Source organism: Engraulis encrasicolus, chromosome 15, assembly GCF_034702125.1.
Source record: "Engraulis encrasicolus isolate BLACKSEA-1 chromosome 15, IST_EnEncr_1.0, whole genome shotgun sequence".
Lineage (NCBI taxonomy): Eukaryota > Metazoa > Chordata > Actinopteri > Clupeiformes > Engraulidae > Engraulis > Engraulis encrasicolus.
Window position 1 is genome coordinate 37,472,856 of NC_085871.1, and position 25,230 is coordinate 37,498,085.

Consider the following 25,230-nt stretch of genomic DNA (forward strand, 5'->3'; position numbering starts at 1 on the left):
AGAAACCGTTTACTCCCAGCTGTAAAGAATCAGTAACCTCTACTAATACTATGGGGAGATTATATCTACTGTATCAAGATGAACACTAAAAATGTTTGAGTGGCCATTGCATGGTGATGGATGTGGGCCTACAGTGTGTACTCTGAGAGAGTGTAAGGGGATGGAAGCTGCTTATGGAAGAGGACCCAGTGTCTTAGGGTTCTTATGGGAAGTGTCTTATGTAACATACATGACCTGCAATGGACCATGTGAGGTGCAGCAGTGCTGAGAATGTGGAATATGATGGGAGACAAACCCCATCAATATTGTTATTATTACATCATTATTGTACAGTACACACATGATTCTGGGGTACGTGAACAACCTCAGATGTGGTTGGAATATACACTCATATTTGTTGGCCTAAAAGAAGCAAATATTATTTTTAATCATTATCATTAATGAAAAGTAATTATGTAAAAGAAATGTAATGCACGTGTTACAACATTGATAGAATGCATTGGAGCTTTAGAATATGCATTAGAAATGCCATAAGTGTAATACATTTCTTGACTAGAGAGAGAGAGAGAGAGAGAGAGAGAGAGAGAGAGAGAGAGAGAGAGAGAGAGAGAGATGCTCATCTAAATGTAATCTCATTTTCATCTATTGTGGTCTAAATTGGTTGCAACATTCCTTAGTATCTCAATCACACACACACACACACACACACACACACACACACACACACACACACACACACACACACACACACACACACACACACACACACACACACACACACACACACACACACACACACACACACACACACACACACACTACCCTATACTACAGCAGTGCAGTCATGTGGAGCCTGACAGAGGGAGGTTTTTGTACGGCGCTTTATCACTGTGTGAACACATCACCACTATGGTAACTCTGACAGTAGTAAACTCCTGCATCCTCAGCCTGGACATCACTGATGGTCAGAGTGAAGTCACTACCATACCTGGATCCTCCACCAACAAAGCGACTGGGAGTTGATCCATAGCGGTCGTCTACGGTATATATCAACAGTTTAGGAGCTTCTCCAGGTTTCTGAAGGTACCAGGAGAATCCATAACCAAAGATGGGGCTGCTGGTCCTGCAGTTGAGTGTGATGGTTTGTCCCACAAGAACAGCTTTCCCTGCTGGAGTCTGAGTCACAGTATACTGGCCCCTGCATGCTGAAATACATGTACATTAAAGGCACAAATACATAGAGAGCAATGATTAATTTAGATATGAAGCAAAAAACTATTTTTGTTTAAATTGTTCCACTTTGTTAAGACGCATTACCTGCAATGCAGAGCAGGAGAGTCCATAGGAATCTAAGGTGGCCAGTCATTCTTGTCAGATACAGGAGGTGAGGAGCAGTGGAACTGTGAGAAACAATTTTCCTCTCACTGAGATATAAAGGTCGTGAGCACAAAAGTATCTCAGTTTGGTTATGTAAATAAATATGCCCCTACCACCATTTCCCACAATTGATTCTTGTCAGCAGCGTGTATTCTCCATGCCCTGGTGGTCAAGAGAGGAAATTAAGACACCTCGACCAACACATTATAAGCTGAATGGATGCTTATCTTTTCAGGAACATAGCCATTACTGACATCATTGTCACTAAAACTGAGGGGCTATCGACTCCCAAACCCCAGCCCTCAGTCCATGTGAAGTAGATCATACTGTATTTATCTCAGGGCATAGTGAACTAGTGATCAGTACATCAGTAGATCATGTTGATGACAGGGCATGGTTGACCAGTGATCAGTAGATCAGCATTATAGCATGGCATGCCGACCTATATATCACAGCACATGGTGAGTTAGATCCTGGTTAGGTGAGGTAGGTTCCTGTGCGAAACACAAAACCGTTAAACATCCTATAGTGCATCAGTAGGGTTGCTTACCACAGTGTACATTTGTTAGTATAATGAACACAATCAAAAAGCATTACTAGCTTTGACATGGTGCCTTCAAATACTGTTGAGTAAAGGTCACTTATATAGTATAGTGCAATAAAAACAGTACCTATGCAATAATAACAGTACCTATTTGTATTGCACTCTAGTAGCCTACTTAATTCTAGATAATGCCTGAAAGTACAAACCCCAACTCCGATGAAGTTGGGACGTTTGGTAAACAGTGAATAAAATCAAAATGCTATCATTTTCAAAACATTCAATCTATTCATTAGATGGAGAATAGTGAAAAGACAACATATTAAGTGTTAAAACCGAGAAAAAATATTGTTTTGGGGGACATATGTACTCATTTCTAATTTGATAAATCCAACACGTCTCAAAAGAGTTGGGACGGGGACAATAAATGGCAGCAAATGTCGAGGAAGACTAAAAACAAAACAAAAGACAACACTTAACAGTTAAATACATTAACCGATGAGATGATTTTATATAAAAAACAGTGTTAATTCCTATCTTGGACATGTTTCACCAGCTTAAATGGTGGGTGTATTCCTTGTCATGTTTTGCAATGTTTTCCTTTCCGTAGTGCTTACAGTGTGACATGTCTTGACCAAAAACCCACCATTTTATCACCTGCTGGTCCTTATGATGGAGCCAAACTGTTAAAACATAGTAGAGAATGCAATTTGACCTTACTATGTGGCAGTAATCGAAGATCTCCCTTCAAAATACAATGCATGAGTGGCTTTTCATGCTGTTTAAAACCCATTTATACCATTCAGCACTGTATTTAACTCTACAGATGAGTGAGAACATCTTAACCAATGCACTACTGCACCCGCATGTCATCATGGAGGCTGACTTTTGAAGCTAGCACTAACACAAGTTGAATGGTCCATTTTCACTGTAGCACAGGATGTGCAATGATCTATTATTGTCAAAAAGAATGGACTTCTACAACTTCTGCAAGCAAAGGACAGTTTCCCATGTCTTCTGGGTCTATTTCAAGTGAGCTCAGGTGCTTAGGAGAATGTTACACCCCTGTATCATTTTCATGCATTAAGCATTCTTAATATGGTCAATTTTCAATAGCTCTAATTCCTGGAGTGCTAGAGAGAGACTACAGCCAATATATATTTCATGATGTCATGAACCTATACAATGATTTTATTAATGTCTTATATACACTCAATCGTGGTAAATCAAAGGGAATTCAAAAATGTATGTAATGACTATGGTAATTATTCCCTTTGCATCTTTAATTCTGAGTGACTCAGCCTCTCTGTGATGATCTTATACCTGGACACCTATATTGTCCGTCAGTACAATTCATTTTGAAATGTTCTTCTTTGTTGTTTTATCTTATTTGGATTTTTACTAAATTTCACTGATCCCCGTCCCAACTCTTTTGAGACGTGTTGGATTTATCAAATTAGAAATGAGTACATATGTCTCCCAAAACAATATTTTTTCTCAGTTTTAACACTTAATATGTTGTCTTTTCACTGTTCTCCATCTAATGAATAGATTGAATGTTTTGAAAATGATAGCATTTTGATTTTATTCACTGTTTACCAAACGTCCCAACTTCATCGGAGTTGGGGTTTGTATTTGAGTGTACTGGGGGGCTCACTTAAACATGCAATGTTAACTAGAAACAATAATTTCCTTTAAATGACAAATGATGAGCCTAAAATGAACCCTAAAATCATAAATCATAAATAAAATGCTTATGAAATTGACATCATGTTTCCAACTTGTACGTGACTGTGTCATGACACTGTTTTGACACTCTTACAGTATGACCAACTTTCTTAAAGCTTTTTTTATCGCACTGGCTGTAATTGTTGTTTAATTTATGTACTAGCTTCTTGCGTGTCTTCTCAAAGTTATTTAAGAACAGGACATTGCACACTGCAAAATGTGAATTTTGACAGAAATTTTACTAGAAATCAAATACTTCAAAACAAGACCAAGGAATGAAACATGCAACCTAAGACTCACTGTGTTCTCTAAAATACTCTACATGTATTCTAATAAATACTTTTCCCAGATTAAAAAGTAATCAATAAACAACACTATAGTGATGTGTTATATTATATTGTGTGAAGAATTTGTCTTGTGCATCTGTCTGGATAACTCTACTTTTGATGTGTTTCATCTCATCACCTCGTTTGTCTTGTTTTGTGCCTCTTGTCTTTATTCCCCAGGTGACAGCTTGTGTTTCATCTCATACCATCATTTCTCTTGTTTTGTCTCTCATTTCTTTACTCCCCAGGTGACACCACTCCCAAACTGACAGTGCTGCCCCCCCTGGACACCAGCGGGAGTTCGGCCACGCTCATGTGCCTGGCTAACGGAGGCTTCCCGTCCGACTGGAGTCTGAGCTGGTCTGTAGCGGGGAGCAGCAGGAGCGGGGAGACCAGTCTCTGGAGCCCACAGAAGGACGGCCTGTACAGCTGGAGCAGCACCCTGACCCTCCCTCTCCAGGAGTGGACCCAGGACGTCCCAGTGACCTGCCAGGCAACACGGGGCTCCCAGACTGTCACCAAGATCCTGAAGAAATCAGACTGCTCCTAGGCTCTGCTTTAATGTCTGCCATTATTCTAATTTAGAGTGTGTCTGATAGGGACTCTTCCTCTCTTCCTCTCTCTATGTGTTTGCAGCTCTGAGGGATATTTTTTGTTATTGTCATGTCATTTGAGAATCTTAAGTTCTTGTTGCTTTGTGGTTTTCTGGCGTTTTCACTATTTCCTAATAAAGAACTTTAATCCAATTTTAGACACGCTGTTGTTCTTCTTTTGGTCTCTAAAATGGTGAAATATTTTCATATTTCTTTTATCTCTGATCAAAATATGTATCTAGGCCTGCAGTATATTATGTAGGCTATGTTATTTGACTGTATCTCTACAATGAAAGGCTTACAAATTTTGTATAAAGGCTTGGCCTTTCACCAAAACTTCAAAATCCTAAACAAAACAAAAAACACTTGGGTTAACAAATGCATAGCCTGCTTCCTTCATTCACATGTGTATATGACATTAAGACAATGCAATGAGACAATCCTGTAATATCTTGTCCTTCATACAATTCAATTAATATTTACATTTTCATTTTATGTTCCATTCTACCTGCTTGCTGCATAAAATTTTATTCTACTTCTACATCTTTCCATCGTACACACAAGTTGTCTATCTTTCTCTAAAAAGTTATTATTTCAAAGCTATTTGTAAGTTAACAATGCCGCCTTTTTGATATCTCATGGGAACTCTTGAACATCTGGCAGTAGTGCTGCTCTATTCTGGGACTAGCTGACCCACTGAAGCCTAGCAATGCAAATACTAATTTCCCCTACAGAGTGCACTCACTGTTTCCTGGATTACACCTACAGTCACAAACTGTTCTGAAGCATCTGTGCTTAGTCACACTGTTTCACTTTCCCACAGGCTAACTCCACATGCACGCACGGACGTACACATGTACACAGGCATGGATGCACACAAGCACACAGTGTCTGTGTAAAAGCTCCCTCTAATGTAAATTGTATGGCCACACCTTTCCCAGTAGGTGAGTTACATGCTGTTTCAGGAATTTAAATTAAAAAATGTTCCAGTATTGTTTTATACATTAACTTTGTTACACATATACTCTGTATCTTCTCCACTTATTGCATGTTGCTGATTATGCCCTCTTCCCTGGCACCTCCATGGTTGTACAAATGCAGGGTCCACACAGGAAGTGTCATGTTATTCCTGATACCCTCCACTAGGGGGAGATGCTGGGTGGACCAGACTGTACCAGGCACCAGGTGTCATGCTGGGTGGACCAGACTGTACCAGGCACCAGGTGTCATGCTGGGTGTCTACCACAGAGTCTTGTCAGTCTCTACAATGAATGTTCACAAAAATACAATATCAACTTTGAAGAGTATGTTACCACAAAGTGGTGGTTATTTTTCTCCACCACTTTTTGTAATTGGCGCCCACTTCATGTGTTTGTTTGCCCTTAGCAGGATCCAATATGCAGGGAAGGAGATCATTGATTCCACCTGCGGCCTGGAGGTGGAGCAGTATTTAAGTTGATGACTGCTCAAATTCAAATTAAATATCAACGACCACCCTTTTTCCGTGTTTTGTCCCATTTATGTTGCCATTTGTAACAGAGTAGGCCTACATTTCTATTAAGAGTTCTAAGCCTGACTATTTCAGGCCTTTAGTGATTGACCACACCCTTCTGAGGCATGCTCTCTTTATGTGATCAATCCTTAGTGTGCGCATCATTCTATTCTGTCCTGTTAAAACGTCCTCATTTGGTGAATGCTAATGTATCCAATAGTTTTCCAAAGGTTGCTACATCAAATACTGCACAATGATTTCATACAGTATCTTTTGCTGTGAATCCATTTTTATTTTTATCAACCTCTTCCACTTTCTGCAAAGTTATGGAGTTAACTAATCCTCATTTCACATTATAACTCTGTAGGCTACATGCAAATACAATGTATTCATACCCGTTCTCTCTACTCTATTTCCCCATGCATGTTCCCCAAATCCAGAGAGTGGGGCTCTAACTAGTAGCCTCTGTATCCCCACTGTCTCCAGAGAGCCAATAGGAAGCTGCCTGCCTTTATCTGCACATGTAGCAGAGAGAAGCAACACGTCAGTGGAACACAGTCATTGGGAGTGGCATACCACAGCTGCCAAGGAGAGGGATATAGATGATATTTTATTTAGTTATGTTGAAGGACACTTACTTATCTGCCTGTGTTGGGGGTAAGGAGTAGTGGGATTACATTAATTTGATGAGAGTCAGGTTAGGTAAAGACAGCCTGGAGTTATCATACCAATAGGGGTTTGGGGAGCTGTAAAGGGTTTGTGCTTCCACATGTATTCCTCTCTCTGCTGCTCCAAATGAGTTCATCCTCCACACTGCTGTCCTGGGATCAGCACTGCCCCCTTTGGCTCCTCTTGGTTATGTCCACTCTACTCCATCTGCCCTCTTTAATCTGCTGCTGTCCATGGTGCTGAAGCCCCTGCAGCTCCCTCATGCTGCTTTCTCTCGTACTGTTTTTCGTACACGTACCGACTACAATGGTGTCAGTGCACGTTCCCACACCGGTTACGATCAGAACTAAAGTGCTTACCTGAAAACCTCTCACATTCATACCAGTTCGTGAACTTTTCTGTATGTGACCATGTGTATGTGACATGTTGCTGACATCCCTGTTATTGTCAGAGAAAAAACAAATATTTTTCGGTTTGCAACATGAACCAACTTTCCAGTTCCCGAATGTCGTCCGATTTCATCTAAATTTCATCTCAATCTTCTAAACTACTTCATCTCAATCATCTAATCTACTTAGTGTAGTATCTCACATTTGACACACACACACACACACACACACACACACACACACACACACACACACACACACACACACACACACACACACACACACACACACACACACACACACACACACACACACACACACACACACAGCTGCAGTGCAGTCATGTGGAGCCTGACTGAGGGAGGTTTTTGTACGGCGCTTTATCACTGTGTGAACACCCATATACTGTTGGGGTAGTGGACACTCTGACAGTAGTAAACTCCTGCATCCTCAGCCTGGACATTACTGATGGTCAGAGTGAAGTCACTGTGAGTTCCACTGCCACTGAATCTGGATGGAGTCCCAGACTGGAGTGTTTTGGCGTAATAGATGAGGAGTTTAGGAGCTGCTCCAGGTTTCTGTTGGTACCAGGCTAATCTATCTGCACTATATACGTTACTGCTGGTTTTACAGTTCAGAGTGACTGATCCTCCCTGTTGAACAGCTTTCACTGCAGGAGTCTGAGTCACAGTGACCTGTCCATATGACTCTGTAGAGAAGACAGAAACATCATCAACTTCTATCACACAGAAACATTCCTCATTTCTATAGCTGAATATGAAATTAAAGAAATGTTTTACCTGTAAAGGAGGATATAAATATCCAGAAGACCATGAAGATGGGAGTCATGTTGTGTGATTATTTCTCCTCAATGATGACAAACACAGTCACTGTAGACCTTCTTATAAGAACACAAAAGGACATGAATGTCACCCACGAGAGCCGTTATCCACTCATGCAAATCAGCATCACCATGCAAATACTGTATCCGCTATGTTGGCTGATTAATTATTGCTGATTCAAGTTAGATAATACGTCTGACTGCAGGTATTAAATCAGTAATTGCAGTAAGTGATATGGATGAGCACAAAATAGACTTTGCTTGCTTTTCACTGTATTGAATTACAAAATTTAGAAAACGTTTACTCCCAGCTGTAAAGAATCAGTTATCTCTACTATATGGGGAAATTATATCTACAATATCAAGATGTCGAACACTAAAGATGTTTGAACGGTCATTGCATGGAGATGGATGTGGGCCTATATACTCTGAGAGAGTGTAAGGGGAGAGAGAGAAGCTGCTTATGGAAGAGGACCCAGTGTCTTTAAGGCTCTTGTGGGAAGTGTCTTATGTAAGATACATGACCTGCAATGGATCATGAGAGGTGCAGTAGTGCTGGAGAATGTGGAATATGATGGGAGACAAACCCCATCATTATTGTTATTATTACATAATTATTGTACAGTACACACGTGATCCTGGGATGTGAACAACCTCAAATGTGGTTATACATTCATATGTGTTGGCCTGCTTAAAAAAGCAAATAATAATTTTATTCATTATCATTAATGAAAAGTAATTATGTAAGAAACGTATTGCTCACGTGTTACGGGTGAGGCATGAATGCAATTTTGTTGTGTGCAGTGTGCACTGTTCACTTGTGTGCTGTGGAGTGCTGTGCCGCAATGACAATGGGAGTTGGAGTTTCCCAATAGGCTTTCACTTCATCATGTTTATCACATGGTGAACCAGTGATGAGTAGATCATGTTTATCACAGGGCATGGTGAACCAGTGATCAGTAGATCAACAAGACATGCAATGTTAGTAATGTCTTTTAAATGGCAAAAGATGAGGACCTCAACCCTAAAACTCACCCATGACCATCCAAATTATTAAAGGATTTAGTAAGCTATATTCCCCTCACTACTACTACTACTTACTGCTGTATGTTCAACTGTCTGTAACGGCACAGTTACACAGTCAGGCCCAGTGTACCGTGACGTGAAGAGGTTTTTGTACGGCGCCTCTATGAGTCTGTATCACTGTGGTGGACTTTCGGTGGCGGCAGTCGACTTGAAGTTGGAAGTAAGTAAATAGGCATTTTAACAATATTTTTAACAATCAGTTTTAGATTTCAGATTTCAACTTAAAGTTGTTTTTTTTGTGCTGTGGTGAAATTATATATAGTATATAAACCTATTTTACATAGTGTCTGCATTAAAGTGATCAGCAACAACACTTAAGTTGGATTTTTAGATTATCCTTTAGGATATAGAGTGATATGTGCACTTCAATAATAGTTGACTAGTGGAATAGTAGTGGACTAAGCAAAATCAGGTCCTTCTATGGTTCTTTAACTGTGAGGGTGATTCACTTCTTTGTTGCTGTGTGTTTTTCTACAGCTGCAAATACTGTTGTGTTTACAGCACTTTCATACACATTGTGAAGCCATTGAATTACCGTACCTTTTTATATTTATAATTTGGTGTGTGTGGGGTGTGGAGATTTCATGAATGATATCACATCTATTATGAATAAGTTATGTCACACTTGTTAGCACAATATTTTATGAGCACTTTACAGTAGGATTATCTTAGCATGAGGTATTCAAACTTGGAGCTGCGTTACGTTTTCCAACATTACGCACTGTGACATTTATGAAGGATTTTTTAAACATACCTATGGAAAAATGTTTAAATCTTGTTTTATTAGCTGTAGTTCATGGCTAATTTATTTACTGTGGCTTCTTGGGTTTCTTCTCAAAATTATTTAAAGACTAAATCTTGAAATTTAGAGCAAGACCAAAGGAGAAAACAGAGAACTTAAAACTCATTGTTGTTGCAAGTCAGTGTTGTGCTCAATCCCTTGAGTGTAGAAAATATTAAACCAAAACCTTGTGACTGGGGGATCTTTGTTCCAAGTTTATCTTACATTGAAAAAGCTGAAAAGAAGTTTCTTGATCAAGGCATTGTATGAAGTTAAAATATTAATAATTAGAAATGTTTAATAATTTATTAATATTGATATGTCCAAAAAGACATTGCCTGCACATAGCCAGGCATGACGCCAAGTATTTTTGTCATTATCAATGAAGACATTTTAACTTGCCTTGATCAAGAAAGGTTCTTTTTTTCCCCTTTTTATGATGTTCTCTAAAATACATGTAACCTACATATATAATACTGAGTAGGCTACGTCTTCCCACATTAAAAAGTAACCAGTGAACAACACTATAGTGATCTGCTATATTGGAAGAAGAATTACCCCTTGTACTGCGATCATTATAATTCTGATGAGTAGTTTGATTTCATCATCTGATTTCTCTCATTTCGTCCCATTCTTCCCCAGGTGACAACTTGTGTTTCATCTCATACCATCATTTCTCTTATTTTGTCCCTCATTTCTTTATTCCCCAGGTGACACCACTCCCAAACTGACAGTGCTGCCCCCCCTGGACACCAGCGGGAGTTCGGCCACGCTCATGTGCCTGGCTAACGGAGGCTTCCCGTCCGACTGGAGTCTGAGCTGGTCTGTAGCGGGGAGCAGCAGGAGCGGGGAGACCAGTCTCTGGGGCCCACAGAAGGACGGCCTGTACAGCTGGAGCAGCACCCTGACCCTCCCTCTCCAGGAGTGGACCCAGGACGTCCCAGTGACCTGCCAGGCAACACGGGGCTCCCAGACTGTCACCAAGATCCTGAAGAAATCAGACTGCTCCTAGGCTCTGCTTTAATGTCTGCCATTATTCTGATTTAGAGTTTTCTCTTATTCTTTCATACTCAGTCATCATATGAGAATCTGAAGAGCGCATTGTTTAGAGATTTTCTGGCATTTTAACTATTTCTTAACCCTTTCATGCAGACACCATGAAAAAAATGTGCAAGATTTTTTATATATTGATTTTCTCACTCATAATGGAGCTAATATGAAAAATCTTTTGGAATTTTTCAAAAATCTCTTTTGATGTGGAAGTTATTTTACTGTCCACATATGTGGACACTGCGCATCAAAGGAGTGAAAAGTTATATAGGCCTATACTGTATTTCAAGTTCAAATTAAGCTGTTTTATTCATTTTTATGGTGTTTTATGCTATATAACAACACAATATAACACTTTAACACCATATATCACTGTACTTAACCAACAACAAAAACATATATATAAAAATAGCATTGTTTATATAGGCGGTCATAGAAAAATATGTGGGAAATTCTTATTGCATGCAAGAAGACAGCCAATGCTGGTGAACAAAAAGCTCAGTTTGATTCAGCATGTACTCTAGCTCAATCTTACATCATTTATGTTGTCCCTGTATAAAAGGTAATGTGAAATTTGCCTCCAGACACATGCGTTTTGTAGTCATTCATCAGCATTTTCAAGTATTTTCTGTAAAAAAAATAGTGTTAAATAGACCCCCTATTATAAATGTAAGTTAATTTACTTACTTTCCATGTTACCTTGTGTCATATTACAACATTATATGACACTTATGCATTATACATTACACTATTTAAGGAACAAAGATGAAACAAAGAGGAAAAAAACCTGTCAATTTAGCAATATTTACATACACAGCTATGGCAAGATTTGTGGGGAAACCTTGTTGCATGTGGAAAAAACCTTAAATTCTGATGAAGACACATCTGTATTTGATTCAGCATGGATTCTAGCTCAATCCTACATCATTTATGTTGTCCCTATATGAAAGGTAATATGAAATTTGCCTCCAGACACATGCGTTCTGTAGTCATTCATCAGCATTTTCAAGTATTTTCTGTAAAAAAATAGTGTTAAATAGACCCCCTATTATAAATGTAAGTTAATTTACTTACTTTCCATGTTACCTTGTGTCATATTACAACATTATATGACACTTATGCATTATACATTACACTATTTAAGGAACAAAGATGAAACAAAGAGAAAAAAAACTGTCAATTTAGCAATATTTACATACACAGCTATGGCAAGATTTGTGGGGAAACCTTGTTGTATGTGGAAAAAACCTTAAATTCTGATGAAGACACATCTGTATTTGATTCAGCATGGATTCTAGCTCAATCCTACATCATTTATGTTGTCCCTATATGAAAGGTAATATGAAATTTGCCTCCAGACACATGCGTTTTGTAGTCATTCATCAGCATGTTCAAGTATTTTCTGTGAAAAAATAGTGTTAAATAGACCTCCTATTATAAATGCTATTTTAAAGTTATTTTACTTACTTTCCATGTTACTATATGTAATATTACAACATTATATGACACTTACACATTATATATTACAGTATTTAACGAACAAAGATGAAAAAAGAGAAAAAAAACTGTCAATTTAGCAATATTTACATACACAGCTATGGCAAGATTTGTGGTGAAACCTTGTTGCATGTGGAAAAAAAACTTAAATTCTGATGAAGACAGATCTGTATTTGATTCAGCATGTATTCTAGCTCATTCCTACATCATTTGTGTCATTTTGTGGTGAAAGAAACCCGAAATATGCCTATAGACACGTGCGTGAAACACTAATTTTAGGTAGTTTTTCTTGAATTTATTAAATTAAAAGTGTTAAAATGTGTTAAATATGTTAAAAATAATTTATTTTCACACTATAGTCATTATAAATGCTCATAACATTAAGTATTTGCCCAAAATGAGCAGAATATTCTCACGGTAATCATAAATAATATGTTTATCATTAGACTCCCTTGATGCGCAACGTCCACATACGTGGACAGTAGCTTTATATTGTATAAAAACCTACCTTTATTGTAAATTTGGATTTTAACAACATAGACTTCTCAAGTGAACTGTACTAAACAACATAATATTTTTTAAAACCTGAAATTGCCCTTTGGTGTGGTTGATTTTCAGATATAAACATGCTTGTTATGGTCATAATTCACATCGGTGGATTTCTTAGATTGATGATGTCATCAAACACTTAATATTTAGTGCAAAAAGTTATAATTGCTGTTAAAGTATTGTAATGAACCTCATGGTACTTCCCATATACAATTTGGAAAAAAATAACCACTATTTACCTATCTAAAGTGGGGTTAGAATTACTGTCCACGTATGTGGACACCGTGCATGAAAGGGTTAATAAAGAACTTTAATCAGATTTTAGACTTGCTGTTGTCATTATTTTTGTCTTTAAAATGGTGAAACATTTTAATTTTTCTTTCATGTTTGATCAAAAGAATTACCTGGGCACACACACAAGTGGTCCATCATTCAAGTTGTACAGTATGATGATTTTATCTCGGCGTGTCACTGCCACTCAACAATGAAAGTACCTACATAACATTGGTAAGAATCGAAAACCAAGGGCTAGATCAAAATCTTAAAAAAGTATGACATGGTTTAACAATTACAGACATTTAAAAAAAAAAAACTTGAGTCATTTCCTCTCCACCTCATTCCCATGTGTGCAATGCATTTACACAAACTGATAAGGTCTTCTCTTCATAAAATTAAATTCGTATTTTCATGTGCATTCTTATGATATAGGCCTACTGCAGGCCCACGTAGGCCTACTTACTTCATAAAATTAAATATACTTCTAGATATTTCCATTCTACACACAAGTGGTCCATCATTCTCTAAAAAGTCACAAATGTCGCCTTTTTGAAACCTTGTGAGAACTCTTGAACATCTGGCAGTAGTGCTGCTCTATTCTGGGACTAGCAGACCCACTCAAGCCTGGCAATGCAAATACTAGTAGTTTCCCCCACAGAGTGCACTGTTTCCTGGGTTACACCTACAGCCAGCCAACATCCCTGAGACATCTGTACTTAGTCACATTGTTTCACTTTCAGTCAGGTTAACTTTGGTAATCTGGCACACATACAGTTTTTCTCGACTGCCTCCACACAAGTTCTGGTATTTCACACACAATTCTCGGAACATCTCACTCATTTCCCAACTCCCCTAACCAATGTCGCTGAACACTAAACACAATTCCTACTTAACACTCAAATTCCAGTTTTAAAACACACTCTTTTCACATCATTACACACAATTCTCTGGATTACACTCAATTTTCATAAAGAAAAACACTGGGTTTCTCATGGAACACAGTGTCATTCACAACACTACAATCAACTGCAATACCATGTTCACTTCCTCATCACATGGGCAAACTCTCTTCATACCGGTTTACAATCTGAAATCATCACCCCATAAGGACACACATTGCATGCCATATTGATGAAAAATGAGTGGATGCAAGGAGAAAACCCATTTGTTTAGTTTTTGAACTCAAAAATATGTTATACAAGACATAACTTTCATGTGGTTACCCAATATTTTACAATACATTAGTGCAATTTTTAAATATTTTTAAAAATATGTAAAATATATACACGTCTGTGTACTCCGAGTCTAAAAACAATATTTCAGTATTTTAGTACAGAAAAATACCCTATTTAGTAAGTAGAACACTGAAGAAAATAAGTTTCTACTGTGTTTCAAGTTGAGTATAGTTTTTTTTTTTTTCATAGCAATAGGCTATACAGTAATGTAACAGGTTTTTTGTACTGCCAAATAGGCAGTGGGGTTTATCTTTGTGTTGTTTTTGTGAAAAAGACATAAAATCTTTCTGTTTCTGTTTGTGTGTTGTGGGAATGAAGTTTTTCCAACTTATGTCACAGTATCCATGCAATCCAGAACAAAAAAAGCCCAAGTTACTGGGAGATATTCGTTTTACCCTGTGCCCAACAGTGTTTTAATGGGTCTGCAAATGTGTATTGTAGTGACTGTCTGTGTGTGTCATTTGACGACAAAATGAGGTTTTTAGAAGAGAGTACATTGTTTTGAGACAAGACGTGCATTTTTCAGAGGTAGTGAAGAGTTTGGCCCGTTGTGTGTGAGGTTTGGAGATTTGTGTGTAGAGTTTTGAGAATTCGAAGACCGATTCCGAAAATTGTGTGTAGGCAATCGAGAAAAACTGTAAACTCTCGCACACACACACACACACACACATTCACACAATGTCCTGTGTAAAAGCTCCCTCTACTGATATTAAATGTTACTCAAAACACATGAGCAACCTGGAAGACTATGGCCCACCTTCAGGAGAAGAAATTAAGCCTGAGCCCTATTCTTTAACACAGTGATCAGGGCCACTGATGAGCAACAAAGGTAGGCTATTCTTACCTGACTCTTGCCCTCTGGCAGTGGTGTAGTCTAATTTTTTTGAAGTGTGTGTCAAGTTGTTTGGTTTTGTTTAGTTTTGTTTAGAGTTTTTTGTTTGTTTGGTTTGTTTGCTTTATCCTCTGTGCATTTTTCCCCAACTTGAAAAGGTGACACTGGTGGAGCTGAAGGCACTGGAATTCACTCAAGCATGGACAGGACTACTGAGTTCCGTTTTAGTTTCTCCTTTTCCTTTTTTTTCTTTTTATTTAGAGTTCAAGGCATTCAAGGTTCATCACAAATCAACAGGAAACAGAGCAGGTCTTTAGTCCCGTTAGTCCCTTTGCTAGGCAGGTAAAAAACCTGAAGGGAGATATAGCAGAAAAAGAACATGACATTAGTAAGCAGTAAAGAGCAGTGCGTTCATGCAAAGTGCAAATATGTAATGTGCAAAAATGCTTCATATAAATATGTCAAAGATAAACTTTGTAATATAAATACACTATAGATTAGTCATAAAAATACATTTCTGTAGAAAAATAGAATTCGATGTGAATAAAATGAGCATTTATACACATTAAATATTTAACTTAATTTTGACCATAGGCAACCCCACTAACTGAGCGCAATTGCCAAGCGTCGGCTGGAAACAACAGCATTAAATAACAGATAGAGCGTTAGTGAATCAAACCAACTTGTGCCTGGCTATTAACTTTACAATGTTTCACTGTTTCACTCATTGTAACTAAGGAAGGAAACAGCAGTCCGAAAACAAATACTACCATATGCAGTCCAGACAAACACTGGTTAAATGCCATAGCGCATCACATCTCGCTACAAACAAGTTAACACAAACAACCGCGATGTAGGACAAACTCAGAAGTTCTTACCGGCTGCCTCTCCACGTTTCAGTGTCAGTGTTGCACAGAATTTTAGTCAGCATTAGTCAAGCACAGCAAGCTTTTGTGTGTGACTCTTACCGTGTCTTTTCCCAACTGGAGTGAGGCAACCTAATTAAACGCACCTGAGTTTGACTTCTGCCGCGTTGTCAGATCAGCTGCGCTAGGGACAGCTGACGCTGATCAGCCAACGCACACAGCGCTAATTAGGTGGCTTGCGCTTAGCGCAGGTTAAACACCTCCCATTTTTTTCTATTTTTTTTTCAAATTTTTTCCCGTGAATTTAAGTGAAATTAAAATAAATACAAAACTCTCATTGAACTGCACACCTCCCACTCGACCTTTACAGTAGCTATACTGGTAAGGTCGCTACTCAAGCTAAATACACTGTCAGTGACCCTTTTGCTCTTCGATGGGCAGCAGGACGACCAGACGCCGGACATCTCTGTGGAGGACGGTTGCTTGGGTCGCCCCCTTCTGGTCAGCAGCCTTCTTCGCATCCACAGCTTTCACAAGTGGAACGCAGAAACTGGGGATGACCCTCACGTTTGCATCCCTCACGATGCCCTTGCTGTCGGGGTTGGTGCTGACCACTCTGCCCAGTCTGAATTGGCCTCTCATTGCGTTCTGGTCGCACAGCCAGACGATGTCTCCAACAGCCACGTTCCTCTCGGTTGTGTGCCACTTGCTTCTTATGAAGAGGTTGGGACCAGCCAGTTGACTCCAGTTTCTCCAGAATTTGCTAACTTCTGACTGCATTGCTTGGAGTCTTTTGTAAGGGTATGTAGTAAAATCAAAAGTCTTGACGTCACTACTTTGGGAGGCTCTTCCCAGCAGGAGAGAGTTAGGAGTTACATACTGGACACAGTCCTCCCGGCTCTGTATCCTGGCATCAATCGGGCGTTCGTTTGCAAGGTTGGCTGCCAAGTACAAAGCTGTTTGGAACTCACTGTAAGTCAGTATGGACTCCTTCCCCAGACTCTGTAGCGCTCTCTTCACAATGCGAACACTGTATATTTGAGCCTTTTTTGAGGTGGGTATAGGCCTACTGTATATATTTGTGCTATTCTAAATAATGGATCAATCAATATTAAGTGGGTATACTGAAATCCCAGACATTTAGAAGTGGGTATACTTCATACCCTTGTTCTACGTAGACTACACCACTGGGCTGAGGGCCACTGATGGAGCAGCAAAGGTAGGCTATTCTTACCTGACTCTTGCCCTCTGGTATTCTTAGGGAATGCCATGCATGTAGCTGCTGAACGCAGCCAGATGATGTAAATCAGGTTAAGGCTATTCTACTATATATGGGCCCTGAAATCATTTTCTCAAAATCGAAATAATAATTGTTGCTGTGTTGCTGTTGACTATTCATATGAGAATTATATTGCTTATTCGGCAGACTCAGAGGTGGGCCACAAGTTGGGAAATGTTGCGACCCCTGTGTGTTGATCTGTGAATGTGAAATGCATAGCACTGATTCTTGAAAGTTTGGCAAAAACATGTCCCAGCAGTAAAATGCTAATTCTGTTGAAAATCAACTAAATTTTCACGAACAAAATGAATCCAGGTAATGGCCAAGGGGTCTGTTACACAAATACACAGTTGTTTGACATATTTAAGTGTAATTTTATTACTTTTCATGGCTATAAACCTGTCCACACCCTGTAAAAACACCTGTCCCAAGGACTGGCATCATCATTTCAATTGACTTAAAATACAAAAATCACTAACAGAATTGAACAATATCACCATGATGTGGAAGACCATATTAAAGTGGTTCTACAGATGTGCACATAGTGCATGTAAAACAATATTTACTATTATTTTCTGATTGCTCAAAATGTGTCCAGCATATTGGTCACCACCGTCAGATTTTTTCTAAAAGACAATAAAATCAGGTATGCACAAGGTCATTTTCATTACTGAGGACCCCTTTTCAAACCTTTAGCTCTACTGCATACTTCACCATCACTGAAGCTCCTATAAGTTTACTATTTTGTCCTCAATTTGTTAATTTGTTTGGACACTGGTACTGTCCCAACCATAAACTGTCAACACCGTCGGGGGTTTTAATAGTATTATATTACATTAATGTTAATTAATATATACTTTCTCAGAAAAGGTATGAAGCACCCAAGAAACAGAGCGAAAATGAAATGGCTAATGTGAACAAACAATGCATAATATGTAAAAGAGTGTTTTTTTGTCTCACACCGTCAGATGTCACCACCGTCAGATTTTGTTCCGCTCATCATCGTGTTCCATATTTTACTTAATTGTGCTGGTTAATGAAACATTACTAGGCATGTTAGTAATAATTGTGATCCAAAATGATACTCTAGCCACCACTGAGGTGCATTTGGAGGATGTTTTGTCAGAAAACCTGACGGTGGTGACATCTGATGGAGTTCACCAAAAAACACATGTTTTACGTGTTTTTGACATGTTTTAGGAATATGCATACAATAAGTATCTACAGTTATGTTGAATTGTTAAAGTAATTCACTTTAATACAGTAAACATATGTTTTTACTTCTAATTCTGTCTGCCGCTGTTGACAAAACAAGAAAGAGCCCATTTTATGAAAAATGTTAAACATGGGGAGCTTGGGCAATACATTCACTGCACAGCCAAGACCTAATTTTATGATAATACACCTCTATATTTTGGATTTGAACAGCTTAAAACCTGTTTTTGCCACATTTTCAAGAACCAATGGCCTACTTCCTAGAGAATCTGAAGAAAAAACACATGTACAAACATACTGTGCACACACAAAAATAAAGTGTTTATGCAAGATGCCATTGACTTGAGAGGGCTATTTATTTTGCTAAATGCAGGTACAAATTAGGCCACTTTCACCACTCTCAGATTACTGTCACCACCGTCAGTTCTTAAGTCACCACCGTAAGAAGGAGTTTTGGACATTTTAAATGAATGTGCTTACAACATTTTCCTTAGGAGTTGTTGAATTATCATAGTAATAGCCAATTTAAGCCTACAGGAATATTTGTGAAATTACAAAAAAATGTTTGTTCTATTTAGGCGTTAAGTAAGCATCGTATGACGGTACATATTTTAAAATTAGAACACATGAAACAGTATTAAAATAGAACAAAAGTGAATTTTCAGCATTTAAAGGCATATGTGTGAACCAAAAAATACACATAATCACTTAAAAACTCCAGATACATGTGCAACCAAATCAATACAATTTTAATTACTTTTAATTGTGTCTGACGGTGTTGACAAAAAACAAGGTATGATCGGAGAAAAGCCTGATTTCTGAAAAAAATACAAAATGGGGAGATTGGCCTTGTGCATTTCTGAAAAGCCAAGACCTTAGTCTACGAGGATATACCATATAATTTTGTAATTCACTTTGTTTTTTTCTGTCAACATTACAACCTGTTTTAGCCACTTTCTCAAGAATCAGTGAAAAGTATAGCAGGAATAAACAATTAATGCATACATGGCAACAACAGAATACAAGCTATGATATGGCGATTCATGGGACCAGAATGTAGAATGCCATGTATCATTCTAGGTGTCTACCCTTGCCTGGCTCTTGCCCGACTTGTATTTTTGCACAGCTTTGTGAGCTCCACTAGGTCTGGGAGAGCATGCATTGGCTCCGCCTTCAAAAAGCATGGCTTTAATACCCACCCACCCATCTACCCATCCTCGCCACCAACAAATAGCCTACCTTCAAAAACGTTTTCTGTTGATCTCTAAAGCATGTCTATAATCTGTCCTGCAACTCTTCAATGCGAGCTGCCATTGACATTGAAGCAATAAATGCTTTGATTATTTTTGACTGGAGAAATGGAATCCTGCGGCAATCTTCCAGACCTCCGTGTGTGTTGGAGCTCCACCAGTGGCATCCAGAGCTACACACACACACAGACACAGACACACAGAGGTCTGGTGAGAACCAGGCTATGGCCGTGTCTCAAATGCCGCACTTGTGCACTTTGGGCACTGTTTTTCAGTGCCTAGGGCACTCCCGCGGAAAATTTCAGTTGAGCCAGTGCACTGAAAGTGCCAGGATGATCCTCTAACAATGGCGGGAAAATGCAGTGCTTGAATGATGGACACTGCACGCACTAAACGGCGGCCATGTTGACAATGACACAGAGGAAATGTGGCATTCAGTTCAGTAGAAGAGTTTGGTCAACAGTCTCCTAATTCTGTAAGTAATGTTGATGGGACTCAGATCTCCGGGTGTTTCAGGCCTTTAGTCACTGAGCATCCTCCTCTGAGTCACCCTCACTTCATGTGTCAAGCAAGGCTGGACACCAGCCAACCGGCCAAATGCTGATGAAACTTGGCTGTGCTGGTAATACTGTATGTCACTATCCAATTTGGCAGGTAGCCAAATCAGCCATATATTCGGCCTATAGCCTATATTCGGCACTTTCCCCCCTTGTGAATAAATTGTTTGTTATTAAGTTCAAGAAAATGCTCAGTTACTCAGTTTCTATTTGTTTGATTTATTTCCATTGAGAAAGCTGCACACTCACCTTCTTGCTTTAACAGCTGTTCTTCAGAGGTTAGATGTACAGCATCATGATAAAGAAAAAAACCAATATCAAATTTGTGGCTAGTAGAATAGCTGAATGGCTAGTGACTCTGGAAAACCACTAGCCACAGTGGCCAACAAGCAAAAAGTTAATGTCAAGGCCGCTGACAGCTTTACCGTGGCCTGAGACGTAGCCATTCGAAAGGGCCCTTTCCACTCAATGCACACGATAGAATGGTGACCCAATTGAGGGGCCAAATGGTAGGGCACTTGGCCGACCCGGGTTCGATTCCAGGCCCGGACGGGTCATTTGCCGACCCCCTCCCCGTCTCTCTCCCCATTCACTTCCTGTCCACCTCTCATACTGTCCTGTCTTCAATAAAGTCGAAAAAGACCAAAAAATATCTTTTAAAAAAATGAAATGGCATTTGTCACGATCGCATGTCCCTTACTCTCCCTGTGCCTATAGGTCCACCAACCCCTTTGTCCCCCCTTTCTCGGGTTCACTGTGCAATGCATTATCCAATTAGTCTATTTCGTCCCCAACATTAAGCCTGTAATTAAGGCTGTGCAATATATCAAATTTATATCACGATAGGCCAATCAATATTGATGTCAAACAACATCAAATTTCATAATATCAAGTTTGAACAATACTTCTTGTGACAGTCGGTCGGTTTTGTGATGTCCGGCGTAAGCGAGTTTGTGAAACATAGGGCGATGTTGCGTCCGCCCGCGTTTCTCGTCTCCAACTACTTTTAGTGTCATATATTATAGGCTATCTGTTTCAAGAGATGGGCCAAATTATTTGTAGGCCTACATGAGTGTTCTGCAAGCCTGCCTTGAGCGCGAGTTGACATTCTTGCTTGGTCAAATGAAAGCCATTAGAGGGGAGGCACCAGGGAGCCGCTATGGCCAAATGGAGACGAGAAACGCGGGCGGACGCAACATCGCCCTATGTTTCGCAAACTCGCCTACCACCATCTACAGTGCAAAGGGGACTCCATTTATTCTCAACCTCAAGACTTCAAAGATCTCCTAATGGGGAATTCACCCGACATCACATGGAAACCGGAAAAAAACTAGAATGACATATCTCTCTCTCTCTCTCTACAAGATCTCTGTATAGCCATTACAATTTTGGTGTCAGTAAAGTTATAACATAGGCTCTGCGCAAAGGGGTGAAACAAAAACATCTTCGGGGTGGATTCCAATATGCAGACTTCTGTCCTCCCTTGCCTGTTTGTGACCTCATGATGAGGTCACAGATGACAGAAAATGTATTCTTTATCTTGCAAAAGCACGATTCTAATGTAATTTCCTCATTTGCAATTGTAATGGTGAATGAAGAAAAGTCCCCCAAAAATTGTTTTGGGTAGGCTGACAGCGTGGAAACGTTATTGTTTTCTCCACGGAGGGGGGCATCAGCAAAATGCAAGGCCACAAGCACAAGTGAAGGACGGAAGTCTACATATTGGAATGCACCCCTAGCCTCATCGGGCCGGAGGAAGCAGAGAGTAGAGAGTACAGTGAAATGTATTAACCCCAAAGGAAATTCAGGTGTCTAGTAGCATACACACATACAAATTAATACAAAACTAACTAATTAATACAATACATACAAAACTAGAATGACTTCCTGAGTTTACGCCATAGAGGTAGAAACTAACACTACAGAGGACACAGCAATTTGCGACAGCACTGGGAAATGGCAGATGGAGCTTCCCAACTTCCGTAGGTAGTGTAGGTACCTTCAGGCAATACAAGTCAATGGAGAACACGCCCACCCCTGTCAAAAAATTGACTAAAACTGTGTGAATATGAAGTAACACATTAATCAAAGACCAGATTTTAAATGTCAGGCTAAATATCTACTTAAATCATATGAGTCGATAAAATACATTTAAAAATCAAATAATATCTTTTATGAAGATAGTTAGCAACACACACTTCAACTATTGTCCTTGTATAGTGTGTTGATGGACATTTTCACATGATTAAGCCATTTTTGACAGAGGTGAGCCTCGTTCTCCGTTAATTTCCATTTCTCTGATCTACCTACAGATAATGACCGCTACAGATTGCCGTAAAAATGGGAGCGGGGTCACCTCTAGTGTTATTTTCTACCTCTATGGTTTACGCACTCCTGGTGTGGGGATGGTGGCGTGGGCAAATCACTTCTATCGTCAATGCCTCGCATCACAATGCCACAACCACAAGACAAGGACGGGAGGTTAGATCAGTGTTTCTCAACCTTTTTTTAGGCAAGGCACCCTTTCAATTCATGAAAAATCTCAAGGCACCCCAAACCAACAAGCCGTAACATGGCATCACATCCGAAACCACACAAGCTTAGAAAAGTAACACATTTGGAAACATCGAAGTTGCAGCTTTATCTCAGACTGGCTATGGGTAGGCCATACAGGGGGTGTCCCAAATTTACTTTATTGTGTGTAAATGGTAGATGAAAGATTCCACTGACTAAGCATTCATTTATTGATTTACACTAATATGTATTATATTATATCATTTATTCATTTATTTAGGTCAATTTCATATACTTTCAGCCAAGTTTCCGTGGCATCCCTGAGGGGGGCATGCGGCACCCCGGTTGAGAAACACTGGGTTAGATAATGAGATGGACACCAACAGACACACCATTTTTCTTCTTCTTTACTTTGACGTTTAATAAAACTCTCAGCTTTAATAAAATCTTTACTGTTACATGTGTGATTTAGGGTAACCACAAATTATTTCCATTTTCTACACCTTGAATAACTAGCAAAATAATGAGAACAGAAAGAATTGAGAACTATTTCTGACTTAACACTTAAAACATTGCAAGTCTCTAAAAAGTAATAACTTCACACACATGCATTTACAAGTTATATATAAGAAAAAACATCAGAACTAGCCTGATACATGAACCCGAAAAAATAGTTGCCTGGCGAGCTGGTCTAGTTTTCCCCATGTGTTAACATGCATGTGTGAATGTGGATGTGTGTGGCAAGATGTCGTGCACTTACACAGGACCCCCCCCCCCCAACCGCAACTGTAAAAAGTGTTTCAAATGTTGTGTGATTGCATAGGCGTGTTCTTACTTGCCCCAACTGAGAAAAAGATCAGCCTCATTCTGGACATTGGCAGTGCTTTTCTCCTGTGTGGATACGCTTGTGATGCGTGAGGGTGCTTGCATGTGTGAAACTGTGGCCACGCTGATCACAGGTGTAGGGTTTCTCTCATGTGAGTGCGCCGGTGTGCTCTGAGAGTTCTTAATTGTCTAAAACATTTTCCGCACTCCGTACATTGGTACGGTTTCTCTCCTGTGTGGATGAGCTTGTGACTCCTGAGGGTTCCAGCTTGAGTGAAACTCTTACCACACTGTCCACAGTGGTGGCGCGTCTCCCCTGTGTGGATGAGCTGGTGCTTTTTGAGATGTCCCGATTCTCTAAAACACTTTCCACATTCAGTACAGTGATACGGTTTCTCAGTGTGGATGAGCTTGTGATTCCTGAGGGTTCCTGACTGTGTAAAACTCTTCCCACATTCTCCACATTGATACGGTCTCTCTCCTGTGTGGATGCGCTTGTGATTCCTGAGGCTGACTGCATGTGTGAAACTCTTACCACACTGTCCACATTGGTGGAGTTTCTCTCCTGTGTGGATGCGCTTGTGATTCCTGAGGCTGACTGCATGTGTGAAACTCTTCCCACATTCTCCACATTGATACGGTCTCTCTCCTGTGTGGATGCGCTTGTGATTCCTGAGGCTGACTGCATTTGCGAAACTCTTATCGCACTCTCCACACTGGTGGCGTTTCTCTCTTGTGTGGATTATCTGGTGCTTTTTTAGATTTCCCGAATCTCTAAAACACTTTCCGCACTCTGTACATTCGTGAGGTTTTTCTCCTGTGTGGATGAGTTTGTGATTCCTGAGGCTTCTTGCTTGTGTGAAACTCTTACCGCACTGTCCACATTCGTGAGGTTTCTCTCCTGTGTGGATGTGCTTGTGATTCCTGAGGCTTCTTGCTTGTGTGAAACTCTTACCGCACTGTCCACAGTGGTGGCGCTTCTCTCCTGTGTGGATGAGCTGGTGTGCCCTGAGGTGCCCCGACTGAGTAAAACACCTGCCGCACTCTGTACACTGATGTGGTTTCTCCCCTGTGTGGATGAGCTGATGCTGTCGGAGACCTCCTGCCTGCCTGAAACTCTTACCACACTGTCCACAGTGGTGGCTCTTCTGCCCTGTGTGGTGGGCTGTTTTCCCTGCGTGTGTGTGCTGGTCTTGTTCGAGAGGAGGCGTCTCTCCTGTGTGAGTGCCCTGCTGGTGCTTTTCCATTGCTGACTTGCTGGAGAAATCCTCTCCACAGGCAGGAGACGTATATGGCCTCCCAATATCCTCCTCCGTCTCAGCTGTGAATTTGGGCGCTGCAGACGATGGCATTTCTGATTCCTTTCCTGTTATTCCTACTGAAAAGTTAAACACACAAACACACACGCGCGCACACACACACACACGCAAACGTGCACACACAGACAACTAAATAAACAGCA

General features: G+C 39.9%; 1 pseudogene and 3 gene segments (V, D, J or C); 1 reads left to right on the forward strand and 3 right to left on the reverse strand.

The window, feature by feature from the left end:
- Positions 1-388: 388 nt before the first annotated feature.
- LOC134464264 (Ig kappa chain V region 3547-like) lies at positions 389-1,463 on the reverse strand. The segment is given in 3 exon segments: positions 389-402; positions 903-1,205; positions 1,318-1,463. Coding segments are annotated over 3 exon segments (366 nt in total).
- A 2,765-nt stretch (positions 1,464-4,228) lies between these two features.
- Positions 4,229-4,699, forward strand: LOC134464049 (immunoglobulin kappa constant-like). The segment is given in 1 exon segment: positions 4,229-4,699. A coding segment is annotated over 1 exon segment (237 nt).
- A 2,799-nt stretch (positions 4,700-7,498) lies between these two features.
- LOC134464045 (Ig kappa chain V region 3381-like) lies at positions 7,499-7,987 on the reverse strand. The segment is given in 2 exon segments: positions 7,499-7,824; positions 7,916-7,987. Coding segments are annotated over 2 exon segments (375 nt in total).
- Positions 7,988-23,082: 15,095 nt separating this feature from the next.
- Positions 23,083-25,081, reverse strand: LOC134464041 (zinc finger protein 135-like; annotated as a pseudogene).
- Between the last annotated feature and the right edge of the window lie 149 nt (positions 25,082-25,230).